The sequence below is a fragment of the Buteo buteo genome, chromosome 9, assembly GCF_964188355.1.
Source record: "Buteo buteo chromosome 9, bButBut1.hap1.1, whole genome shotgun sequence".
In the NCBI taxonomy this organism is placed as follows: domain Eukaryota; kingdom Metazoa; phylum Chordata; class Aves; order Accipitriformes; family Accipitridae; genus Buteo; species Buteo buteo.
Genome location: NC_134179.1, coordinates 20,069,115 through 20,089,988, shown reverse-complemented (window position 1 = coordinate 20,089,988; position 20,874 = coordinate 20,069,115). Strand labels below are relative to the sequence as shown.

Sequence of the window (20,874 nt, the reverse complement as noted above, 5' to 3'; positions counted from 1 at the left end):
GGTGACCCATCATAATTACTACAACCTATAAAGTTACTTTTTAATCTGCTGCGATTTTAGATCAAAAATTCCCCAAAGCCCAACAGTCATTATGGACTTAGAAACTTCAAATACAACAGATTACAAATAGAAGAAGAAAAGCAGAAAAAGTTACCAGGTTTTCTACTATACATTCTCAAATGATTTGCTCTGTATATTAATATTTTAGCGTCAAACCACTTCTTCCTCAGGCTTCACAGCAGAAGCTCTTACTGATGCAGCTTTTCATGCTAAATTTGAACCACCAGTTTCCTATCTTCTTGAAGGAAGCTGCAAGAGCCTATTTTAAGAGCAATGGTCAATGAGCATATTTTGATATCATGTTCCATAGTTGGAGTGATTATTGCCTAATATGCCCTCTGTATCTGTTATATTCCTTTTGGGGAGCTGGGGTTTCTCTATTACTGTATTTTCTTCCTTCTCATCTACTGGCATTTTCCTTGCCCTCTATGTATGTTTTCTTCCTCTTCCAGCTATTCACATACATTCATCACTGCAGTATTGGATGAGTATCCCCACAAGGTAAGAACGTGTTATGCATTCCCATTTTGCACATGGGTAAATGGGGTGCAAGGAGAAAAAAGTTACTTGTCTGAGGTCAAACGAGGTTTCTGTAGCAAGGTAAATAATTGAATGTACATGAGTTTTCACTTCCATGAGCAGCCACATAGCACGCTGCCTTTCATTTGAACAACTCACAGATGAAGTAGTGGGAAGGAGCAAGCTTTGTTTAACACAGGGAGGGCCGAGCACACACACATGCTCCTCAGTCCCTTGCAATACTTCGGTGGTATGTTCCGGGGAACGACTGAATTTGTGCAAAGACTGTAAGCCTCTACACCGGGAATACTTATATAAAAAAGTAGCTCCCTTCCTGTGCTAACACTTAAATGGGTTTTCAAAAAGAAAAAAAAAAAAAAAACAAACAAAAAACCCCAACATCTTTAAAAGGTCAGCACAAGAAGTTTCAACACCAGTAAAAGGGAAAAAAAAGGAAAAAAAAAAATGGTATCACCTTCCTTCTGATCCCCCCAGAAGACAGTGAGCAAACAGATCAAGAGTGACATCGGAATATGTCCATCAACATTCAATAGCAGCATTTGCTGATAATAAGTTCAGTTAACAGTAGGACTGCAAGATACACACCTGCTGGTTTTTTTTCAGGGAGAGAAATTCTGCCATCTGACACCGAATCTACAAGATCCTGAAACTCAGCAGGAACTTCAGCTTGCTTCCAGCGCTCGTTGTCCAAAAGTAGGCTAGTTATAAGCACAAAAGAGAGGAGGCTGAGAAAATGAAATGCCTTGTCTTGATGCTTCTCCTGCCTGTAATGTCGTGGAATCAAAACTACAGTAATTTAAAAAGCCAGTGGCCCAAAATGGTATGTTATTCACCTTCATTAGAAAGAGGTGCCCAACAATTGGCAGTAGCAAAACAGAAAAACACCGTGTTGGCATAGAGATCTCACAATTTGATCATTCAATCTGTCATAGAGGACAAAAGACTACACTAGGCAATAAAGATCCTTATGACATCACTGCCACTGAAGTAATGTGCAAATACTAGAGTTTAAAGAGCTTTTTTGATGGATGAGAGCAAAAAGACTTGATCTATGTTACTGGGAAAGCTGTTCCCCAAGTGGTTTGGGGTTTTTTTAATTGTTATTTTTGTTAGAGGTTTTTTGGATTGTTTTTTTTTGTTGTTGGTGATGGTTTGGATTTTAAAGAAACAAAACAAAACAGGTTGGAAGTGAATTATCCTGAAGTTACTTAACCCCTGAGACAGAGCAATCCTGCCCTTCAATGTCAGTCTTGAGTATTTCCTGTGGCTATTACTGCCCTTATTTAGGCAATTGTAGAACAATCCAGATCGAAGAACTGTTACAAAACCAGTAAAAGTCTAAACCAATTGGAAATAATAGGGGTTTAATACAGCTTTTTCAGCCCCTGCTCTTAAGTACAACTGGCTTACTAGTATTCTAGGCAACAAAAGATTGTGTTTGCCTGGCATATGATTGATAAAATTATTCATGTAAGAACACAAAGATCTTCTACCCAGAGATACCTTAGTTTCGTCTTCCTCTCTTCATGGAATCTATTCACAAATCTATTGGCTTGACTCTGAAGTGCTCCTCGCAAGGACATACTTTTCCTGCCGCAGATCTGCTCAGTATCTAAGATAAAGCCTTCCATCAAGCGAGAAAGAGCAACAAACTCGTTGGAATTCAGCTTCTCTAGGAAGCCATCCTATATACAAACAGAACCATTGTAAGGAGACATAACACTACAAAAATTCAGAGATGTAAAGAAATAACTAATCAGCATGTCTGAGGTCTACTAGTATTTTAAGAGGCACATTATTTAACCCTACATGGGACAGAGAAGGCAGACTGCAGTGCAAGCAGCTACCTTGTCATAGATATGCATTCTCTGCATGGAGTTTCAAAGACAGCAAGTCAGAATATTAAAAAGAAGAAAAAAAACCAGAAGTAGCAGAAATCCACATTGCCTAACAGTGACATGATATGTTAATGCTTGTGTGCTCTGGGCCTTAACATCAAGCACCTGTGGCAGCAGGAACAGTTACTTAATTTCAATTGAGAATGCCATTTCAGAACTCTCACTCATTAAACCAGTAACTTGGGAGTAAATTCTCTTTAAGGATGAGAAACCAACAGCAGTCTGACCCAAGCTCCTTACCTTTGCTCTTGCCATGAGGAACTTGACTGAACGATCATGGCAGATATCAGAGGCATTATAAAGTAACTCTTGAATATTGTTTGCCAGCCTGACCAGTTCCAGGTCAGTCAGCTTCATGTCATCACTGATCCTACAAATGACAGAACCAGTTGGTTGAGCATCAATTTATAAAAAAACCCCCAAGTATATTTCTGCTCACAGGTTGAAGGAAGAAAGAGCCTTGCAGCAACTGTCAAATGCAGACAGTCAGTTAATCACCAAAGTCACTCTGTACAGATGAAATCTTCTAAGCTGCTGTCAATGTCATGTCAATCCCTGTAACAAGGACATGTACAGCTGCACATCCTTATATCTTGTTTTAAATCCACATTCTAATTGCTATTAATGGTCTAAGAGAAAACACGATATAGCCATTACTAATACAATAAATATTATTAACATTTAGTGAGCTAAAATTTACCCAGTTCCTGTAACATTTGAGCATCACAAGCATACGACAGATAAAACACAGCATTTTTCTTCCACTGCACTCTGCACTCCCCATCACCTTAATCTACAGGCTGTCATTCTATTAGCTCTTTAGACTTCAGGCTCCTAAGTTGGTGCTTTTTAAAAAAAACTTCTGTGATCTGCCTACTGTTTTGAGGCTAGCCCATAGCACAGCTCTGCCATTCATGTAATTAGTTAGGATAACAATCTTTTCATCCAGTGTGGATGCTCAAAGGACTGACAATATGAGAGAAGAGAGAAAACCCTGGATGCTACAGAGCAGCAACTGGGCTAAAATTGTTGTAACTGTGTCGTGGTTTAACCCCAGCCATCAACTAAGCACCACGCAGCCACTCACTCACTCCCCCTCAACCCAGTGGGAAAGGGCAGAGAATTGGGGAAAAAAAAAAAGTAAAACTCACAGGTTGAGATAAGAACAGTTTAACAGAACAGAAAGGAAGAAACTAATAATGATAATAATAACAACAATAAAATGACATTAATAATAAAAGGATTGGAATATACAAAACAAGTGATGCACAATGCAGTTGCTCACCACTCGCTGACCGATGCCCAGTTAGTTCCTGAGCAGAGATCCCCCCAGGCTAACTCCCCCCAGTTTATACACTGGGCATCACACCACACGGTATGGAATTCCCCTTCAGCCAGTTTGGGTCAGCTGTCCTGGCTGTGTCCCCTCCCAACTTTTTGTGCCCCTCCAGCCTTCTTGCTGCCTGGGCATCAGAAGTTGAAAAATCCTTGACTTAGTATAAGCACTACTTGGCAACAACTGGAAACATCAGTGTGTTATCAATGTTCTCCTCGTACTGAACTCAAGACATAACACTATACCAGCTACTAGAAAGAAAATCTACTCTATCGCAGCCAAAACCAGGACAGACTGTAATTTTATTAGCCTGCTCCAAACACAGAGCAGAGGTGCAAAAAAAACAGATGAGGGATAAAGCAAGTTCATTTTACAACAAAGTTATGCAACCAGCCTCAGAAACAACTTCATTGCTCAAGAGCTCTAGCTGGGACATATATTTTTAGCAAACTTGGCAAAGTGCTCCAGACCAGTTCAGATCCAACTCTCTTCTCCTTCCCTGCTCCTCACTGTAACCCTGGACTCCTCTTCACATGGCATTTCTCCTCCAGTGTACAACAGATGTTTGGACATACAGAGGCCCAAATTTATTTTATGCACAGCATATTTATTTTAAATCTATCTCCTTCAGCCAGCGTTGTGATTTGATGGCGAAAGTCTCTATCAAAACTGACAGTTGCTTAAACACACAAGTATAGACACTTGAGTACCAATCAGCTAGAGCACGCAGGCCACTTTCTAGCTTCCATCTTTCAGCAGGGTAACAAATGGTATTTCAATTTTGCTTCACAGAAGTCTGTATCCAGACATGCTGGCTTTTGAAATGGCTCATGCCCAAGTCCCACACACACTATGCCTGGTTCTTTTAAAAAAATGTAGCTCTGACTTCCAGCCATAAATAAGGTATGCATAAAAGGATGCCAAAAAGGTTACAACTCTGGAGCACCACAGGGCAGCACTGCCTATGTTACCAAAGCACTGAGATGGTTTTATTTAACCATGCAAGCCAAATAGTTGACAATGAACAGCAGGTTTTTCTCTAGAATTTATCAAGGTGTATTCCAGAAAGCCAGCTTAAAACAAACCAAACAAACCAAACAAACCAAACAAACCAAACAAACCAAACAAACCAAACAAACCAAACAAACCAAACAAACCAAACAAACCAAACAAACCAAACAAACCAAACAAACCAAACAAACCAAACAAACCAAACAAACCAAACAAACCAAACAAACCAAACAAACCAAACAAACCAAACAGAAAAAATAGCCATAGGGAACATAGACAGGGAACAGAGATGCTTCTGCCTGCTAATGGCATGACAAACAATCTGTCTTTCATGTAGGCTAGACTTGCATCTCTACTGCTCTCTACAGAAGCAGGCTCCCGAGCAGAACAGATAGGGAGGGGCCCCTTTTCTGTAAGAAGTGACATAATCAGACCCCATACCACTACACATCGAGGTGAAAACAAGGTAAATAAACAAAACAAAGGTGAGCTGGGGACAGTGCAGTCTGATGGCAGTCTCTGGGAGTGATGGCAGAGAGCCACTGCACTTCACTTACCTAGAAGAGTGCATTCCTTCAAAGTAATTTTTGTACTGTATCATCAGAAACAAACGCCTGCACCTAACACCTTGCTTCTGACATGTTGCAAATTGGAGACAGGCAGCACATTTACTTACATCATCTCTACTCCCCCTGGAGTAACTGAAGACGATGTTTGCTCTTTGCTGGATGAGGAATCGGTAGTGCACTCTGGTTCAGAGACCGAATCACTGCTACAGGGCTCACTGTTTGGGGAAGTGTTTCTCTGAGAGGTAGTGTCAGCTGCTACAGGCAGGAGGTCCCCTTCGCTGAATGCATCGCTTATAAACATGCCTTCATGAGTCAGGTAAGCCACTTCTGTGTCCACCGTACTGTCTTTAGCAGAGTTCTTTTGTAAGGTATCCTCCAAGTCTCTGTTTTTTTGGTTCTTGTCTAGAACCAAGAAAACCACGCTACGGATAGTATTTAACGTTGCCTAGAATCAAATATAACTTTTATTACAAAAAACCCAAAACCCTGTGCCACAAGCTTGTGCTAGAAAGAGATTTTCTTTTACCCACAAAATTAAACTAAATCCTGGCTTTATTTTCTATTGTGTAATTAGCATTCGGAGGCAGACCCATCCATCTGACGGTAATCAATATCAGATGTTTCTGAGAACAGTGAAAGAAACCTCATTTGGAGCAATCTAACACATACAAAAGTTCTGTCCTAATCCCTAGCAGCCTGAAACGGATGTAATCACACAACAAGAGGTATTATCTCCTTCCCACTGCTCTCTTTGTTAGCACTAATCATTTTTTTGCCCTGGATGCCAATATTCACGTATCCTTCTTTCAATCAAAGTTGAACTCTATAAGCAAAACCAACACCTTAAGATTTCAAATGGAAAGTAACTTCATTTCATTTCATGTCTCAACTATGTGAAGCTCTTGGTAAATTAATGTCTTACCTTTATTCTCTTAAGAAAGGTGGTAAACTTAGAAAAAATATTCTTCAGTAAATCAAACCACTGAGGAAAATTCATCATCCTCATCTGGTCTGCAAGCCTAAAAAAAGAGCAGTATTCAGTAAACAGCAAATGTTTACCGGCTGTGATGCCTACTGGCACATAAATTAAAAAAACATGCTTTAAATGGAATTGTAAGTATAAGGAAAACTGTGTAGATCTTTATCTGGCAGAACAACAGACCTCACCTGAACAACAGTCATGATCAACACAATGTATGCAAGTGGAATAGGGAAGGAGGTATATAAAAATACATCATACTGAAAAAATGAAAGCCTCACATTTACCATTTAGTTTTTTCCACGGCATAATGTTCTTTTCCCTGGGATAGGTATGTGTTATTAACCCCTCTCCCTTGTTGGTAACATTTTCACAAATCATGTGGGGGGGAAAAAAAATTCTTTTTTAATTAAAATATTTTACAAATGTTACAAAAGCCGTGTTATTAAGTCCATTTTGTTGCATTGCAATGAGACCACTTCTGCTATTAAAGTGCAAGTCAGCTGTTTCTGGCAAAGGGCAGAAAAGTCATTGATAGAACAAAAGTTAAACCCTGTAATACACAGTTAGGACCCAACAGCAGAACAGTAAACATTGGAGAATGGCGACCAAATATTCAATGTTTAAAAATGACCCTGTGTCCAGTCTTTTTCCAATCTGGGTATGAATCCCATGCAGATTCTGCCAGTCACTTTGCTTTGTCAGCTGGTCTGGTTTCATTTATCTTGGGGCAACCCTTTGCTGAGCCAAACGAATCATGGAGCTACAGAAAAACAGAAGCTGGAAGGGGCCTCTAGAGCTGGGACATCTGGAGGTGGCTTGTCCAACCCCTGCTCAATGCAGGTCCAACTAGATCGGGTTGCCCTGGGCCCTGCCCAGTCAAGGCTTGACTATGTCCCAGGACAGAGATCCCACAGCTTCTCTGGTCCCCTGTTCCAGTATTTGACCATCATCATAGGGAACACATTTTTCCTAAGATTCAACTACAATTTCTCATCTTTCATCTTGTGCCCATTGCCACTCATCCTTCCCCTGCCCACCTCTGATAGGAGCCTAGTTCTGTCTACAGCTCTGCTATAACCCTCCCATTGGGTAGCTGTGGGCAGTTCTCCCCAGAGTCTTCCCCTCCCCAGGCTGAAGGGGGACAGAGCTCCCTTGGCTGTTCCTTCTACACTCCATGCTTCAGCCCCCAACCAACCCAGTGGCCTCTGCTGGATCTCAGTGTCTTTCTTGTTCCTCGACCTGCTGATTATGCTAACATGGCCCAGGCTGTGGCTGCAAGGGCACGCTGCTCATCCATGGCCAACCAGTTCTCCACCAGGGACCCCCAGGTCCTGCCCTGCAAAGCTGCCCTGAAGCCAGCCAGCTCCTGCCTCTCTTCTTGCAAGGGGTTGCTCCTCCCAAGACACAGAACTTGGCATTTGCCTTTGTTGGGCTTTTTGAGGTTCCTGCCAGACCATTTCTTGGGTCTGAAGTTGTCTGGTCTCCTCTCTGGATAGCTCCTATTCTCATTCATGCAGGACGTACCGAAAGCACTGACACATTTTAATACAAAATCCCAGATTATGACAATAGAGAATGCCTTCAAGTAGTTAAGAGATATACGCCTAAATACAGTAGTTTACGCTTCATGCACTGAAATTCACAGAATTTTAGTATTTATTTTAAAGGTAAGTTTAAGGTAACATTAGAATCTGAATGAGAAGGGGAATACACAATATTCTCACAGAGGCGGACACAAGCAGAGGTTTAAGGTGAAACAGAAGGATAATCCTTAACTATAGGGCAATTTAAGCACAAATTAGAATGGTAAGTTTATCTATGCTAAAAAACATCCATCTCCTATCCCCACCCACCACCAAAAAAAAGGATCTGGCTGTATACTTACTTAACAACCACTTCTGTATCTATTTCTTCTATCTGCGATACCGTATTAACCACACACTGTCAAATTTAAAAGGGAAAAAAAACAAAACAAAAAAAGATCTTAGCTTCTTTCTAACCACTGCTGAGTTTTACAACATACAGAATAATCCTCAAGTTAAATAAGGAAAAGTAAAATAATAAAGGCAAGACATATCTGTATCGTTTAACAACTTGTTTCTCTAACAACAAACAAACAAACTCCCCAAACCCCGAAAGTCACCCCCCCAAACATCTATTTGCAAAATACAGATGATCAAAACGTTCCCAACTGTGTACTAAGCTCTGGAGGACACACCTGCTCCATCTCGAAGGGACCTGCTTTTCTGAGCATGGATGCTAAGCACTGTTTCAAAAATGTCTCTCAGGTCAGGTACTTAAGAATAGAAGCCATATTCTTTCCCCTTCTGAAGCAACTGACTTTGGAAAATGTTGGCTGACTTCCTTTTCAGCTTTAAATATGGGACTTAGGAACTAACCTACACTGGAAGGAACAGCACCAGGGAAGTGTGGAAGCACGCACCTAAAGTCCTGTGCTTTCAGCTGTTAAGGCAGACCCAGTTTCGACTGCTCTCCTGGTAGACATAATATTTGCTGCGTGTCTGTCCTCTTCACCTCCAGGGCACTGCCTGCCTCTGTCCCTAGATTTCCCCACATCTTTATAGCTACTCTGTGGCCTTTCCTCAAAGGACACTTGCTTCTCAACTGGTACACACAAAACTGGCCCGTTTCTTCAGGTCTCCAGAACAACTGATTTTCATTCTAAGCACATCTGTTGTTTTACAGTGATTCCACTGACCTCTTTTCATGTTACGTGTAAGCCATAGGTACAAATCTACTCAATTCAGACTGAATTAGGGGGTTTGCCCCAAATGCCAATCAATAACCTGATCAAATGAGTCAGTAGCATATGAACTCATCTTGCCTTTAAGTGAATATGTACAATCCAGATGGCAACTGAGGTCTGCCATCTCGAGCTACGTGGATTTTACCCGTGTTTTGAATAACAGTGGTCAGTACAGAAGCTTCTTAAAAATATACCTTGTTCTTCAACTATGCAGTGTGTTCAGCGCTTACAAACCTCTGCTCTTTCATCTGCCTGGCAATAAGGAGCTACTAAAGTACTGACCAAAACAGCCCAGCAACGCATTTGAACGGGAAGCACATTTGAGATGTGGGATGGAAACAGTTTCCTTTATTAAGGAAAAATATCCCTAAGAGTTGAGACAATAGGCCACAACACAAATATGTTGCACAAACCACACAGAAGTACTCTGATCCTGTTTATTTTCCCTATTCAACAGAAACTTACACTGGAAGTTGATTAAACTTCATCTATTACTGAGCAGAGGTGACACCTGAAAAATCCAACATAAAGACAACTATTCCCAGCAGAATGGGAAAAGCACTTTATGACTCAGAATGAACAGGAAAACAGGAAGCACTACCTGCCTATTATGTGACTAAAAGAATCTGAAGGGAAAAATAATTCTCCTTACTACTGCTGATACAGGCAAGTGAAAAGCCAATGGAGACAGGCAGATGAACAGTTTTATCCTAGTGTTATTCATTCATGCCTTTTTTTTTTTGGGGTGTTAAGCCTTATGCAAAGGCCCAGAGCAGCTGCACACATCTGTATGACTTTGTTTTTCCAGGCTTACAGTAATACAGCATGAGTAGAAAGTAGTGTTCACTCACACCCTCTGCTGATCTTTCAGGGAGCAGGGCAATGACCCAGCTGAGCAATCCCACTGCTTTCAGGCAGGGAGAGTACAAGCAGCTAGGGGCAGGAGTGCTTAACCCGATTTAAATTGTATTGGGGTCAAGTGAGAAAGGACTTGCATTATCTCCAAGTCCTTACAAGAAGTAGTGGTGCAGTCGCACATACCACTGTCTTCTAATTCTGCCACAATATTTACTAGCAATATCGGCCTGTGTTATCTATACCCACCCTGCACAACCAGATCAAGAGAACTGTGGGGCTGCAACATGAAGTGGATTGGCAGAGCCAATCTGGCTTAAAACAAAAACCTTAAAATAAATAAAAAAAAATCATAAAAGAAAATCCAAACTTTTAAAAGCTGGGTTCCCAACCTGGTTCACAACACAGCTCTGAACAGCGTACTACACTACGAGGACAGGAGAGACTATCTTCATCTGATGGCAAACCCACCACCTGACTTATCTCCCAGCCTTTGAGATACAAATCAGAGGTAGCTCATAACACATCAAAACATGATCTTAAAATAATCACCTATTCTTAGGGGAGAAAAACACCCCTTACACATATGCCTGCAAACAAACAAGATAAGTAAAATTAAAAGTACCAAACACACACTCAAAGTTCAGTCTAAGTTTTTGTTTGCAACCAAAAGCCATCATGTCATTGTCCAAACCAGTCCATGCATTTTCCACCAAAACAGTCATCTGAACTTTGGCTTTAACTGGTTTTATCTACAAAGATTTTTGGTTTGAAAAGACAGATACACTACCCTAAATGGCAAACAACCACACCAATGCGGACAAGGATTCATTTTTTAAATATATTTTTTACAGGCAAGCACTTCTACCTTCTTTGCTCTCAGAAAAAGGCAAGGATGTTTTCCAACCTTTTATCATGTGCCTATGCTAGGTCTGTGCTAAGTAAGATTCAGGTAAGCAATGTTTTCTGTAGCATTTGTTGGAAATTCAATTGTTTCAACTGGCAAGGGTTTTTTATTCTCTTTTATGTATTTACACCAAGAACTTGGGCATTTTATTTTTTGGAGGGTTCGGAAGGGCCTTTTTGGTGTGGTTTTGGATTTTGCTTTTTTGTTTGTGGTTTTGGGTTTTTTTTTTTGAAACAGTGTTATGACACAACTATACTATTTGGGAAAGCCATGTGTTAAAAGAAAGAAGAAAACTAAGCTAAAAAATCAGGGGATTCAGAACAATAGTAATTACACAGAGAAAGCTGTGATCTGCTGTACTTATGCTACCTACTCCTTCCAGGTCTTTTCTGCAAACAGACCTCTGTGCTTCAGGAAGTCCTTAGTGTGTGCAAGCTCAGCTGCTCTAAACGAGAGACCATCAGCCACCAAAAAACTTCATCAGAGCTATTCTTAACTACTTAAAAATAATTTGTAAGGGGTTGAGGCAAGCTTGTCAGATATGTTAGAAGTGTTTGGCTTACCTGTTTAATTATGTTCTTTGCAGTAATAATCATTTCATCTCCGTATATTTCATAAAAATTTAGCTTTCTTTGTTTTAAAAGTCCAAATACTAGTGATACAAGTCTCTCCTATCAAGAAGAAAAAAAAAAAGAAAATTAAAAAAACACACTAGAAATATCAAGGTGAGGAGAAGAAACAATTTTAAGAAATTACACAGCAGTAAGTAAGTTCATGTATCAAACACATGGTGAACAGTATTTAGATCAGTCCAGTGCCTCGAGGCTAATGCCATGCTTTAACTATACAAAGTTCCCTATGGCAATACCAGCTAACCAAGTCCCTTCCTCCCAACCCCTTTCATGCCTGTTCCTCAGTTGTGTTAATCTACCTGTGCTTAAAAACATGGATATTTCTAAAGATTAGTGAATTTACCTTACCCCAGGCAAGAATGACACTAAATACAATTGCACCAGCACAAGTGAGAGGCTATCACATTGCAGTGCAGAGATGGGAAGAAACTATAGGGCAGAAATGAGAATATTTAAGTGCTATTGCCATCCACTGTATTTCATGAAACCCATAGATGAAACAAGACTAAACAGTTAATAGGGTCTAGCAAGTACTGCAGAACAGTACAGGCAAAATCCAGAAAAATCTTTTCCTGTCTAGAAAGCAACCACAATAGTTTAGTCTTCAGATGTTTATGATCTTCAGAGGAATGATATATATACATACATATATACTGCAAATGAAGCATGTATTCAGGGCAACCATATGCTTGATACGAGCACCCATAAATGCATAGGAAGACAGAATGAGAACAACGTGCAACTATCAGCTTTCATTGCATAACTGAAATTTTACAGTCAAGTAGATAGGAGAATCCATGTTCTTTTCCATTGCACTTACATGTTGAGGTTCATGAAGTGAACTCAGTATACATTTAATCAGAGAAAAGAGAACTGATTATTTTGAAAAATAAGGTAGGACTGGATTGCAGTTCCATGAGTTTAGTTACAATTATTTAATTTTATCAAGCACCAAAAAAAAAAGCTGGGGGGGGGGGGGGGGCTTGGATGAGAAGAGAAATAGTATAAAATTATAAAGTTGCTACTAGGGACCCGAGTGAATTAGTTGGTACTAATTAAGTATGTTAAAGATGCAAACATATTCATCAGACAGTTTATTTCAATAACAGACATACCTCTTCTAGAATTTGGCAATCATCTTCTAGGGGTCTATTTAAATCATTGCGAGCATAAGTTGAAAACTCTGCAATCATCATTTTATCTATCAGCTTTTCCAGTTCACAAAGCTGTGAGCCAAGATGCCTAAGAAAAACAGCCATTGAAATATGAGTTAAATAATCAACCTGAAAATGAATCATTAGTTCACAGTTGAAGAAAATAACCACCCAGCAGGTAATTTCCATGCAATCAGTGCTGGCTTAATGGGGGGCTCAAATCTTTCACTTCTTAGAGCAGCTGAAACCATGCATTTTTCAGAGACACTGCCACCTTGCAGCAAAACATAGGGACTTGAATATTGATGGATGGTAAAAATTGGAATTAGTGAGGGTTTGGGGGGCTTGGGGGCTTTTTTTGGAAGGTGCTGAGTATCTATCTTCCCAATGAAGTGAACCAGAACTAAGAATACTCAGTGCTTGTCAGTATAAGTTTTAAAAGGGAGTACTTCTTTTGCTCGTCCAGTTCCTCAGTTCATCGGTCTGCAAGTTCTTCCACTTCAAACATTTGAGCTTTTAATGTGGTCACAGGTTTAATTCACATGACTGAGATACAGTAATAGCTTTACATGACAGGATGGCTTTCAGAGAACACAGAAGAGTTGTCAAATTTGCCATTTGTATGCTACGCTAAATTAAAAATATTTTTTCCCTGTATTGCGTATTTTAAACCATGTTTTGCAGACTGTTGTCATACAGAACCACAAGAGAATTTCTCACATCAGAAATGTCGACCAGTCTTTAAAGGTTGTGCAGCTAGAGAAACTTCTGGCAGAGTAAAATTAAGAGTGGGAATTTCAGAGATGCCAAACACTCCAGGCTTTCCAACTGCTACCAACAGCTGGTAGCACCAAATATCTGTAAAAATCAGACTACTTTTTCTTTGGGGGGGGGGGGGGGGTGGGGTGTGAGTGGGGGTGGAGAAAAAAGAAATAGACACTTTGCCAATGAGAATTAACAGGAGCTGTGATATATTCGGTAAACCTGGATAAAAAATGGGGAGGATGAGCCTATATAACTCACTGGTGTTAATTCAGTGCTGGTGTAGCTGGACCATTAGATTGCGTAGAGCAATAAAAATGTCTTGGGACTCCCTGGTAGGAGCACTGCTGTACCATTACAAAGCCCATAGGATCCAGCCTCACAGCCCTTGTAGGGCAAAGGCAGTGCCAGGGTGCGAGGAAGCACAATGCCAGGGTAGCTCCTCCCTGTAGAAGCCCACATGGCCAGCACTGAACTGAACTGAATGAATCTTGTTGGATCTGAGTTAAGCAGACTAATCATTTTTTTTTTTTTTTTTCACTCTTAAGATGACCAGGGATGTGCCTGCTTTTGAAACTGTTGGTCAAGAATTGGCTGGAATGGACAAAGTGGACACATTTCAAATATCTAATTTAAGCAAAAATGGCCTCTAGAAAATCCAAGCCAGTTGCATTATGGACATTTCAAAGCAAACCCAACAGAAAAAAACTAAAGATTATTATTTGCAATGTAATGACTGGAGTTGCAAAACTTACTGCAGGACTAATAGCCACAACTCAAAGACTCTGACTTAGGTAAGCACAAAGATGCTCTTCAGCAAATTATTTCTGTAACTGTGCTTAACTACATTGAAACACAATGTAACCTACCCTCTCAAACCTCAGGTATGGAAACGTCCAATAAGAGTTCCCAGCACTTGCTGCCACCACTTCGCGCAAGATATTCTAGCCCCTAACAACAACAAAAGTCCCTCCACCCTGAAACACGCAGGAACAAGTCAAGCCTTAATTCATACTCCGGCAAAATGCCTTGGCAATCATCTCTTAAGAGGTACCAGTCACACATCAGGTCCTTTCAATGACTAAGTACTACAATTCTTTGATGTAAAATTATGACTGCAGGGTAAAAATTCTTTTAAAATACACAGATGAGAACTACTTTTCCAAGTATCTGTGTTCTACTGTATTGAAAAAAAAAAAAGTATAAAAGTGTGGTTTGCCAGCATATCTGTACAAAAAAATCACCGTATCTCCATCACCCCAACAAGGGCTGTGAAAACAATGTAAAAATGGGCAGTACAGATTTGTAATTTAGTTAAAATGTTAAGGTGGGGGGTTTTTTGTAACATTAAAAAGATGAACTTGAAAAGGTTAAAGAGCTCTAAAACTTTAATTCTATCCTATATAAGTAGCAAGCAATAATCATACAGTTAGGACTGATACATATAATCACTGGGGATATTAACCTAGATTAAAGACACCAATTTATTACTTCACAGCACCATTAAGGTGCTTTCATTTTTTGCTATAACTAGAATCAAATTACATTTTTTCTGTGTATAGCATGACAAGAAGAGAAAAATTTTTGTATATGGATGATCTGAGTAGTTTTCTTACTGCTTTACATTGAACAATTCTGTGACATTACTCAATTTAAAACTGTTCAAAAGCAAATTCTACAAGCTGTCAAGCACAACACTAAAGCAACAAGCTTTTTTTTTTAAAAATAAGATAAATTATTTAGGAAGAAAGAGATACTAATTATTTAGAAAAATGAGATACTGATTTAGAAGTTAATCTCTTCTTAAAATAAATCAGGTATTTAACTTACTTGACAATTGCAGCATTCTTGCTCAGAACAAAGCAAGAACATCCATTTGGTATTTCTTGGAAAAAGCTGAAGTATTTCTGTATACCATCAATTTAGATTTTTTTTTTTAAATTTATTTTTAGAAACACAACATTCTACTGAGAAGTTTTATCAAGATCTCCATCTTTCCATTGCACATTATTTCTCCAGACATGCTATACACACAGGCCACTGTGAGACTTGGGAACAACTGTGCTGGGCTTCTCAACTGCACTTGCATCTCTGGTGGGGGTGATGACTTAGGATGCATTTAAATCACTTTTCTGAACCTTTAATATCCAAAGCAGAGGGGACATTTCCCACTCACGTCACTATTTTTAACTCTACCAAAGCAACCAACTAAGCATTATTCATAGAAATTACTTTTTACAGGCGAGATGAATATTTATCTGCAAATATGTTCCACATCTGACTAATTTTAAAATAACGGCACATTCTTGGGACATCACGTATACCAACCACAATGACAGCAGAACTGCACTCTCTGCTGACATAGCACATAGGCTACTCAATTGCAAAACACAACTAATTCTGATTGGTGTTGGCACAGGGTTGTAGAAGTACACTCACTATTATCAAGGTAAATACAAATATGACTCAGTCAAGGGCTGTGCACCATAATCAAGTGGTTGAGAGCAGGAACAATAAAGAGGAAAAAAAACTGCACTAAGGTGTCTGAAGATGGACCATCTAAGCTAAAAGAAAAAGACTAACAGCTTCTAACAACTTTCCTCCCAATAGTTTATTAGCTCTTTAATTTCTTTTTTTTATTTATTTTTTAAAAAGACTTTTTCTGATATCTTTTCTACATAAAATTTGAGTCTTTTTCCAAACGAGGTAGAAGGGGTGTTAGAACAGGAGTTCATCAGAACAGATGGACAAGAGTAGCAACCGTACAAAGTTCTGACCATTCATCTTACAGTTACTGAGCAACAATGATGCTTTTATTGTGCAAGCTGGGAACCACCACATTGCAGGAATCACATAACCTCTAAAAAACACACCCCCCCCAGTATCAACTTATAAAACTAAGTATACGGCTCCTCAACTGGCTGATTCAAGTCTCAGAGATGATTTAACATACACTACTTCTGCTAGCATCATACCACAGTGGCAACTTTGCATACACAACTTTTAAACTCTATATGACTGTTATGACAGCTTATTTTACATTAGCTAAAAGGATTCTACTGTATTAATACTCTTGCATATCACAGAGGACCTTGCCCAGTGCAGCAGCATCTCCCAAGCAGAGCTCTAAGCATCCACTATTAACAGAAGCAGCCAGCACAGGACCTTGGACTCACTAATTCCCATAACTGTAGCAAACACGGGTGAAAAAGCAGTAGCAACAGGAGCTTGGGCAGCATCTTCCTACTGTTTCTTCCCTTTCCAACTTCAGCAGCTCACAGAACTGGATTTCTGAGTCGGATGGAGCAAGGGGAAGAACCCCTTGGCCACTGTAAATACAGCTCTCCACAAGAGCAGACATGGCTGAATACATCCTATCTGACCAGTTGTCAACCTCAGGCCACATTTTGAGCCATAGTTTGATAGCTTTGCACTGGGTTTTGCTTGCAAAGCTTCTTCCAGCACAAGCACAGGCTGAAGGCTTACCTATTGAACACATGGTCCATGCATATTCTTTTAACACCACAAGCCTAGGTCAGTCACTAAAGACATGGGCCCAGAGTGGAGCTGTGTAGCAAGAACTATATCTCTGGGGTGCTGCATGCATGAGGATTGCAGACCACTACATGGAAACCATGTCTCAGCTGTGGGCTACAAGCCCTGCAAGACGAAGGTCCAGCCATTGCTTGGCTCTCATCTCTGCACCTCTATAACAACTGTAAACAAGAATGAAGTACAAAGAATCTCACCCCCCACCCCCACAAAAAAAATTATCTCTGGCATATGCATTAGTCACACTGCTTATGCCACACTTACATTTTGTACCTTTTGTACTATGTCCTCTAGGAATGAACTAACAAAGATAAAACAAATCCCTTCAGCCAACAAAATATGTTCAACACATTCTAGCTCTACTTGCATTTTATTAATTTCCTAGATGGTTACCTACCGGAAACTGTGAATGCCTTGAAGCTCTTGCTGTAACACCTCCTGTGTTGTTGCTATTAAGTCCAAAGCTCCAACAAACTCAGAAGTGGATAGCAGCAACTGTACTGTGGGCTGTGTTTGGTGTACAGTAGCCATTAACTTCAGTTTGTTGTATGCTTTTATACAGTTATTTCTGGTGAGTGACAGTCTTAAAACTCGAAGTGATCCTTCACACATTACTTTATCAATTTTGGAGATTTTCTCTCTAAGTAATTTTACAGCCTGGGAGGTTTTCCTGAGGTAGTCCTGCAACTCATGCTGAGAGGTCATTGCATGAAAAAATGCTTCTGAGCGCAGAGAAATCTGATGAGCAATATTGACTTCCACAATGTCCAGATAATGGCTTAGCTAGAAAGAGGAGGAAAAACAAACAGTGATGTTATGACTTGGCAAGTTTATCACCATGCAAATACACTTTCAGGGTATTTGTCTTACTGTATCATGAAGAAATTTTGCTAATAAAAATTAAAAACCTTTGTCAGATTAGCGAGCAAATAACTACCCATTGTGGTTTGATCATTTGTTTTTAAATGAGCTCCAAATCACTTTGGGAAGGCTGACTTGATGCCTCTCCTGCTTGAAAATTACAAGGCAGAAAAGCAAATAATTTTAAAATACCCAAGCTTTTGTACCACATGGTTGCATTGACACTGTTAGAATATGGCCATTAACCAGAAGACAGCTCTGGATACTGGCTTGCATGTAAGAACAGTATACACATGCAAATACGCTATGTACTTCAGGTCACCTAAGTGGCTAAAGATGTGGCCCGGCTTTACTTGATGACATGGCTTTGGAATGGCTCTGTTCATTTAAAAGGCTGTAGCATCTTTGTAGAAAAATCCTCAGGGTATCTCTGCCTGCAGTTGGTTTTGGCCAACCAGCTGGAGTTCCTATTAGGCACTGTGGGAGTCCCAGAGACAGAGTATGCCTACATGTTTAGAATCTGAAATTCAAGTTCTCTGTTGACCAGTTACCAGACCACTGGGTTGGCCTGATTATTTGAGCTGTAAAAGCTCTGTGTTCTGGCTTATGCTGAATATGCAGACTCAAAGGACTGAAGCATTAGGATGCTCATCTGAATGCTAATACTCAGATGACCTGGTTTCTAAGAGGTGCCAAGCACTCAAACCTCATGCTGAATTTCAAAAGGCCCATCCAGAGATGGAAACAAAATCAGCTGGAGAACGTTCCCTTCTTATAGTTACTTTCATCCTGCAGGTATTTAACACTGGGGATTTATACAATATGCAAACCCATCTTTTTTTGTAACATGTTTAATCAAAAACATCCTCCACCAACCAGCTGACACACCTAGCCCACAGGAAAAGCTGAAACAGACTAGGACATAGGAATCAGAGAAAGGGTTATTATGATCACTTATTTATGTGATTGTACCAACCAGATGGCCCAAGCCCCTTCAGTATGCTGAGGTAGAACAAACAGAACAAAATGATAATACCTGCCTCAAAGAGCTTACAGTCCCAATGTAGGGCAAGACATGGAAGGAGGTAAGGAAGAAAAAAATGTCAGGGGGAAATTGTTCAAGTAGATCAGCAGCAGTCCAAAAAGCACTAATAGCCTAAGTACGTGTGCCTAAGGCAGGTTTTTCAAAATTCTGTTGAAAAATGGCACCTGGAGCTAAGGATAATTATGGCAGCAGAGTGCCTATTTACACGTGGTAAGTGTAAACCTTGTGCAGTTCAGAGCCTTTAAAAAGTAAAACAAAAAATCCAGGCCCATTTCAGTAATATGAAGCAGTGTAGTAATTTGTCAGGCATGTGGCTTTGGAGGCAACAGAACTGTTTTATACTATTTAGGTATTTGTATCACCTCTCCAAAGAAGTGTGGCTCACAGCTATTCAAACCCTTTTCACTCCACTGCATCAGAGAGGGTTCTGGGTCTCCTTCACTCAAAGTCCATGTTGAGCGTCCATCCTCCTGCTGTCAGGCACACTTTGTGAGTTTAAAGCATATGCCAGACACTGCTTTTTCATCTTCAGACAGTAACTTCCACAAGAAACTCCAAAGAAGCATTCCTCCAACTTTAGGTGTGGAGGACAACCCAATGAAGGATCAAGTTAGCCTCCAGCAGAGCCTGTCTCTTCCTCCTGACCTGGCAGGTGAGTAGGAAGACTAACTCCTGGAAATTTGGAAATGCCTTCCAGAGGATCTCATGTTATTTTTTCTCAAGGCACCTCACTAATTATTTTTTTTCTTCTCCCCACCCCCCCCAGCTCCCAGAAGCTTTAATAGGTTAAACAGGAGGGAAAATTAAAGTTAGAAAACAGACTCCAAATGATACAGATTTTCTATAAGCATTTTACAGGTATTCATACCATAAAAATAATTCATTATGGGATTTTCTACAGTATGACTACATAACTACCTAACAACAACAAAAAAGACCAAGTAAAGACTTCTGTTTCCAATATGAAAGAAACAGCTCTGCTTTCATGCTGTCCAATGCACTCAAGTCCTTTGTGAAATGCAAAAATGGATCAGTGCAGATGATATGACAACAAAAAGGTAAGAAGAAGATCCTGACATAAAAAACCCTTAGGATTTAGTATTTCTTTTAGTACAGAAACCACAGTGCCTTGAATCTGGAGTTTTCTTGAGATGTGAGAAAGCAATAGGCTTAAACAGTGTACAACCTTTAGCTTTCCCTTCTCATAGAATTGCTTTTCCTCCCTAACAGCTCCACATCTCTGAAGTTCCCAGTATATACCTGCTTCACTAAGTTTTAGCAGTCAAGAAGAGCCAGTTATTAAGCCATATACAGATTCTCTTTTCCAGATTTGATAGATAGATTTATTTAGCAGGGAAAAAAGTAGTCTTTCAGTAAGATGCTTCCTGCATTGTTTACTAACCATCTGCAGCCTGATGTAAAATGAGAGATAACAAAGCCCACAACAGTGATGTCTCAACAAACAGTACAGAACAGTAGCAATGGAGTTTCTTTGTAGTAACTAGCAGCTGTGATGGATAACGACATCTTGTATCAAAGTCGTACCTTTTCTTGAAGTAACTTGGAGGAAGCCGCATCACGATTTCCTTTTCCACCAGCAGTACTAAAATGAGACCATGGTAAAACGGCATTAAATGTTAAGGAATCTTCCAAGGCAAAATCTGGTTTCATAAAAATCTGAAATAGAAAAACAAAAGAAATAAATGTGCCTCCCTCACCCCTACATTTTCCTCCCCAGTTAAACATACCTCCCATCTCATGAAGCTAACAGGGACCTTATTTGTTGATTTTCAAAAACCAAATTTTCATTTATCCAGGCAAACAAATTCATTCCAGACCTTACAACCAATTTACACTTTAAAACCTTCTGTGATCTGACAAAGTCTTATCTTCCTAAAAGTGGAAGGCACAGCTCCAAAATTACATAGGGTATCAAGCACCCA

General features: G+C 39.9%; 1 protein-coding gene across 8 annotated transcripts in view; it reads right to left on the bottom strand.

The window, feature by feature from the left end:
* VPS54 (VPS54 subunit of GARP complex) overlaps window positions 1–20,874 on the bottom strand; it is a 54,494-nt gene that overhangs the window by 16,021 nt on the left and 17,599 nt on the right. For all 8 annotated transcript variants that reach the window (XR_012651645.1, XM_075035574.1, XM_075035575.1 and 5 more), the window contains 10 exons: window positions 20,477–20,608; window positions 17,423–17,808; window positions 12,673–12,799; window positions 11,489–11,596; window positions 8,282–8,337; window positions 6,337–6,433; window positions 5,522–5,859; window positions 2,739–2,868; window positions 2,104–2,285; window positions 1,186–1,298 (listed from right to left, as the gene is read on the bottom strand). Coding sequence is in view for 7 of the 8 variants with exons in the window: in XM_075035574.1 (XP_074891675.1) it covers window positions 1,186–1,298; window positions 2,104–2,285; window positions 2,739–2,868; window positions 5,522–5,859; window positions 6,337–6,433; window positions 8,282–8,337; window positions 11,489–11,596; window positions 12,673–12,799; window positions 17,423–17,808; window positions 20,477–20,608 (1,669 nt within the window). In the remaining variant the exon portion in view is untranslated. The remainder of the gene's footprint in view (window positions 1–1,185; window positions 1,299–2,103; window positions 2,286–2,738; window positions 2,869–5,521; window positions 5,860–6,336; window positions 6,434–8,281; window positions 8,338–11,488; window positions 11,597–12,672; window positions 12,800–17,422; window positions 17,809–20,476; window positions 20,609–20,874) is intronic.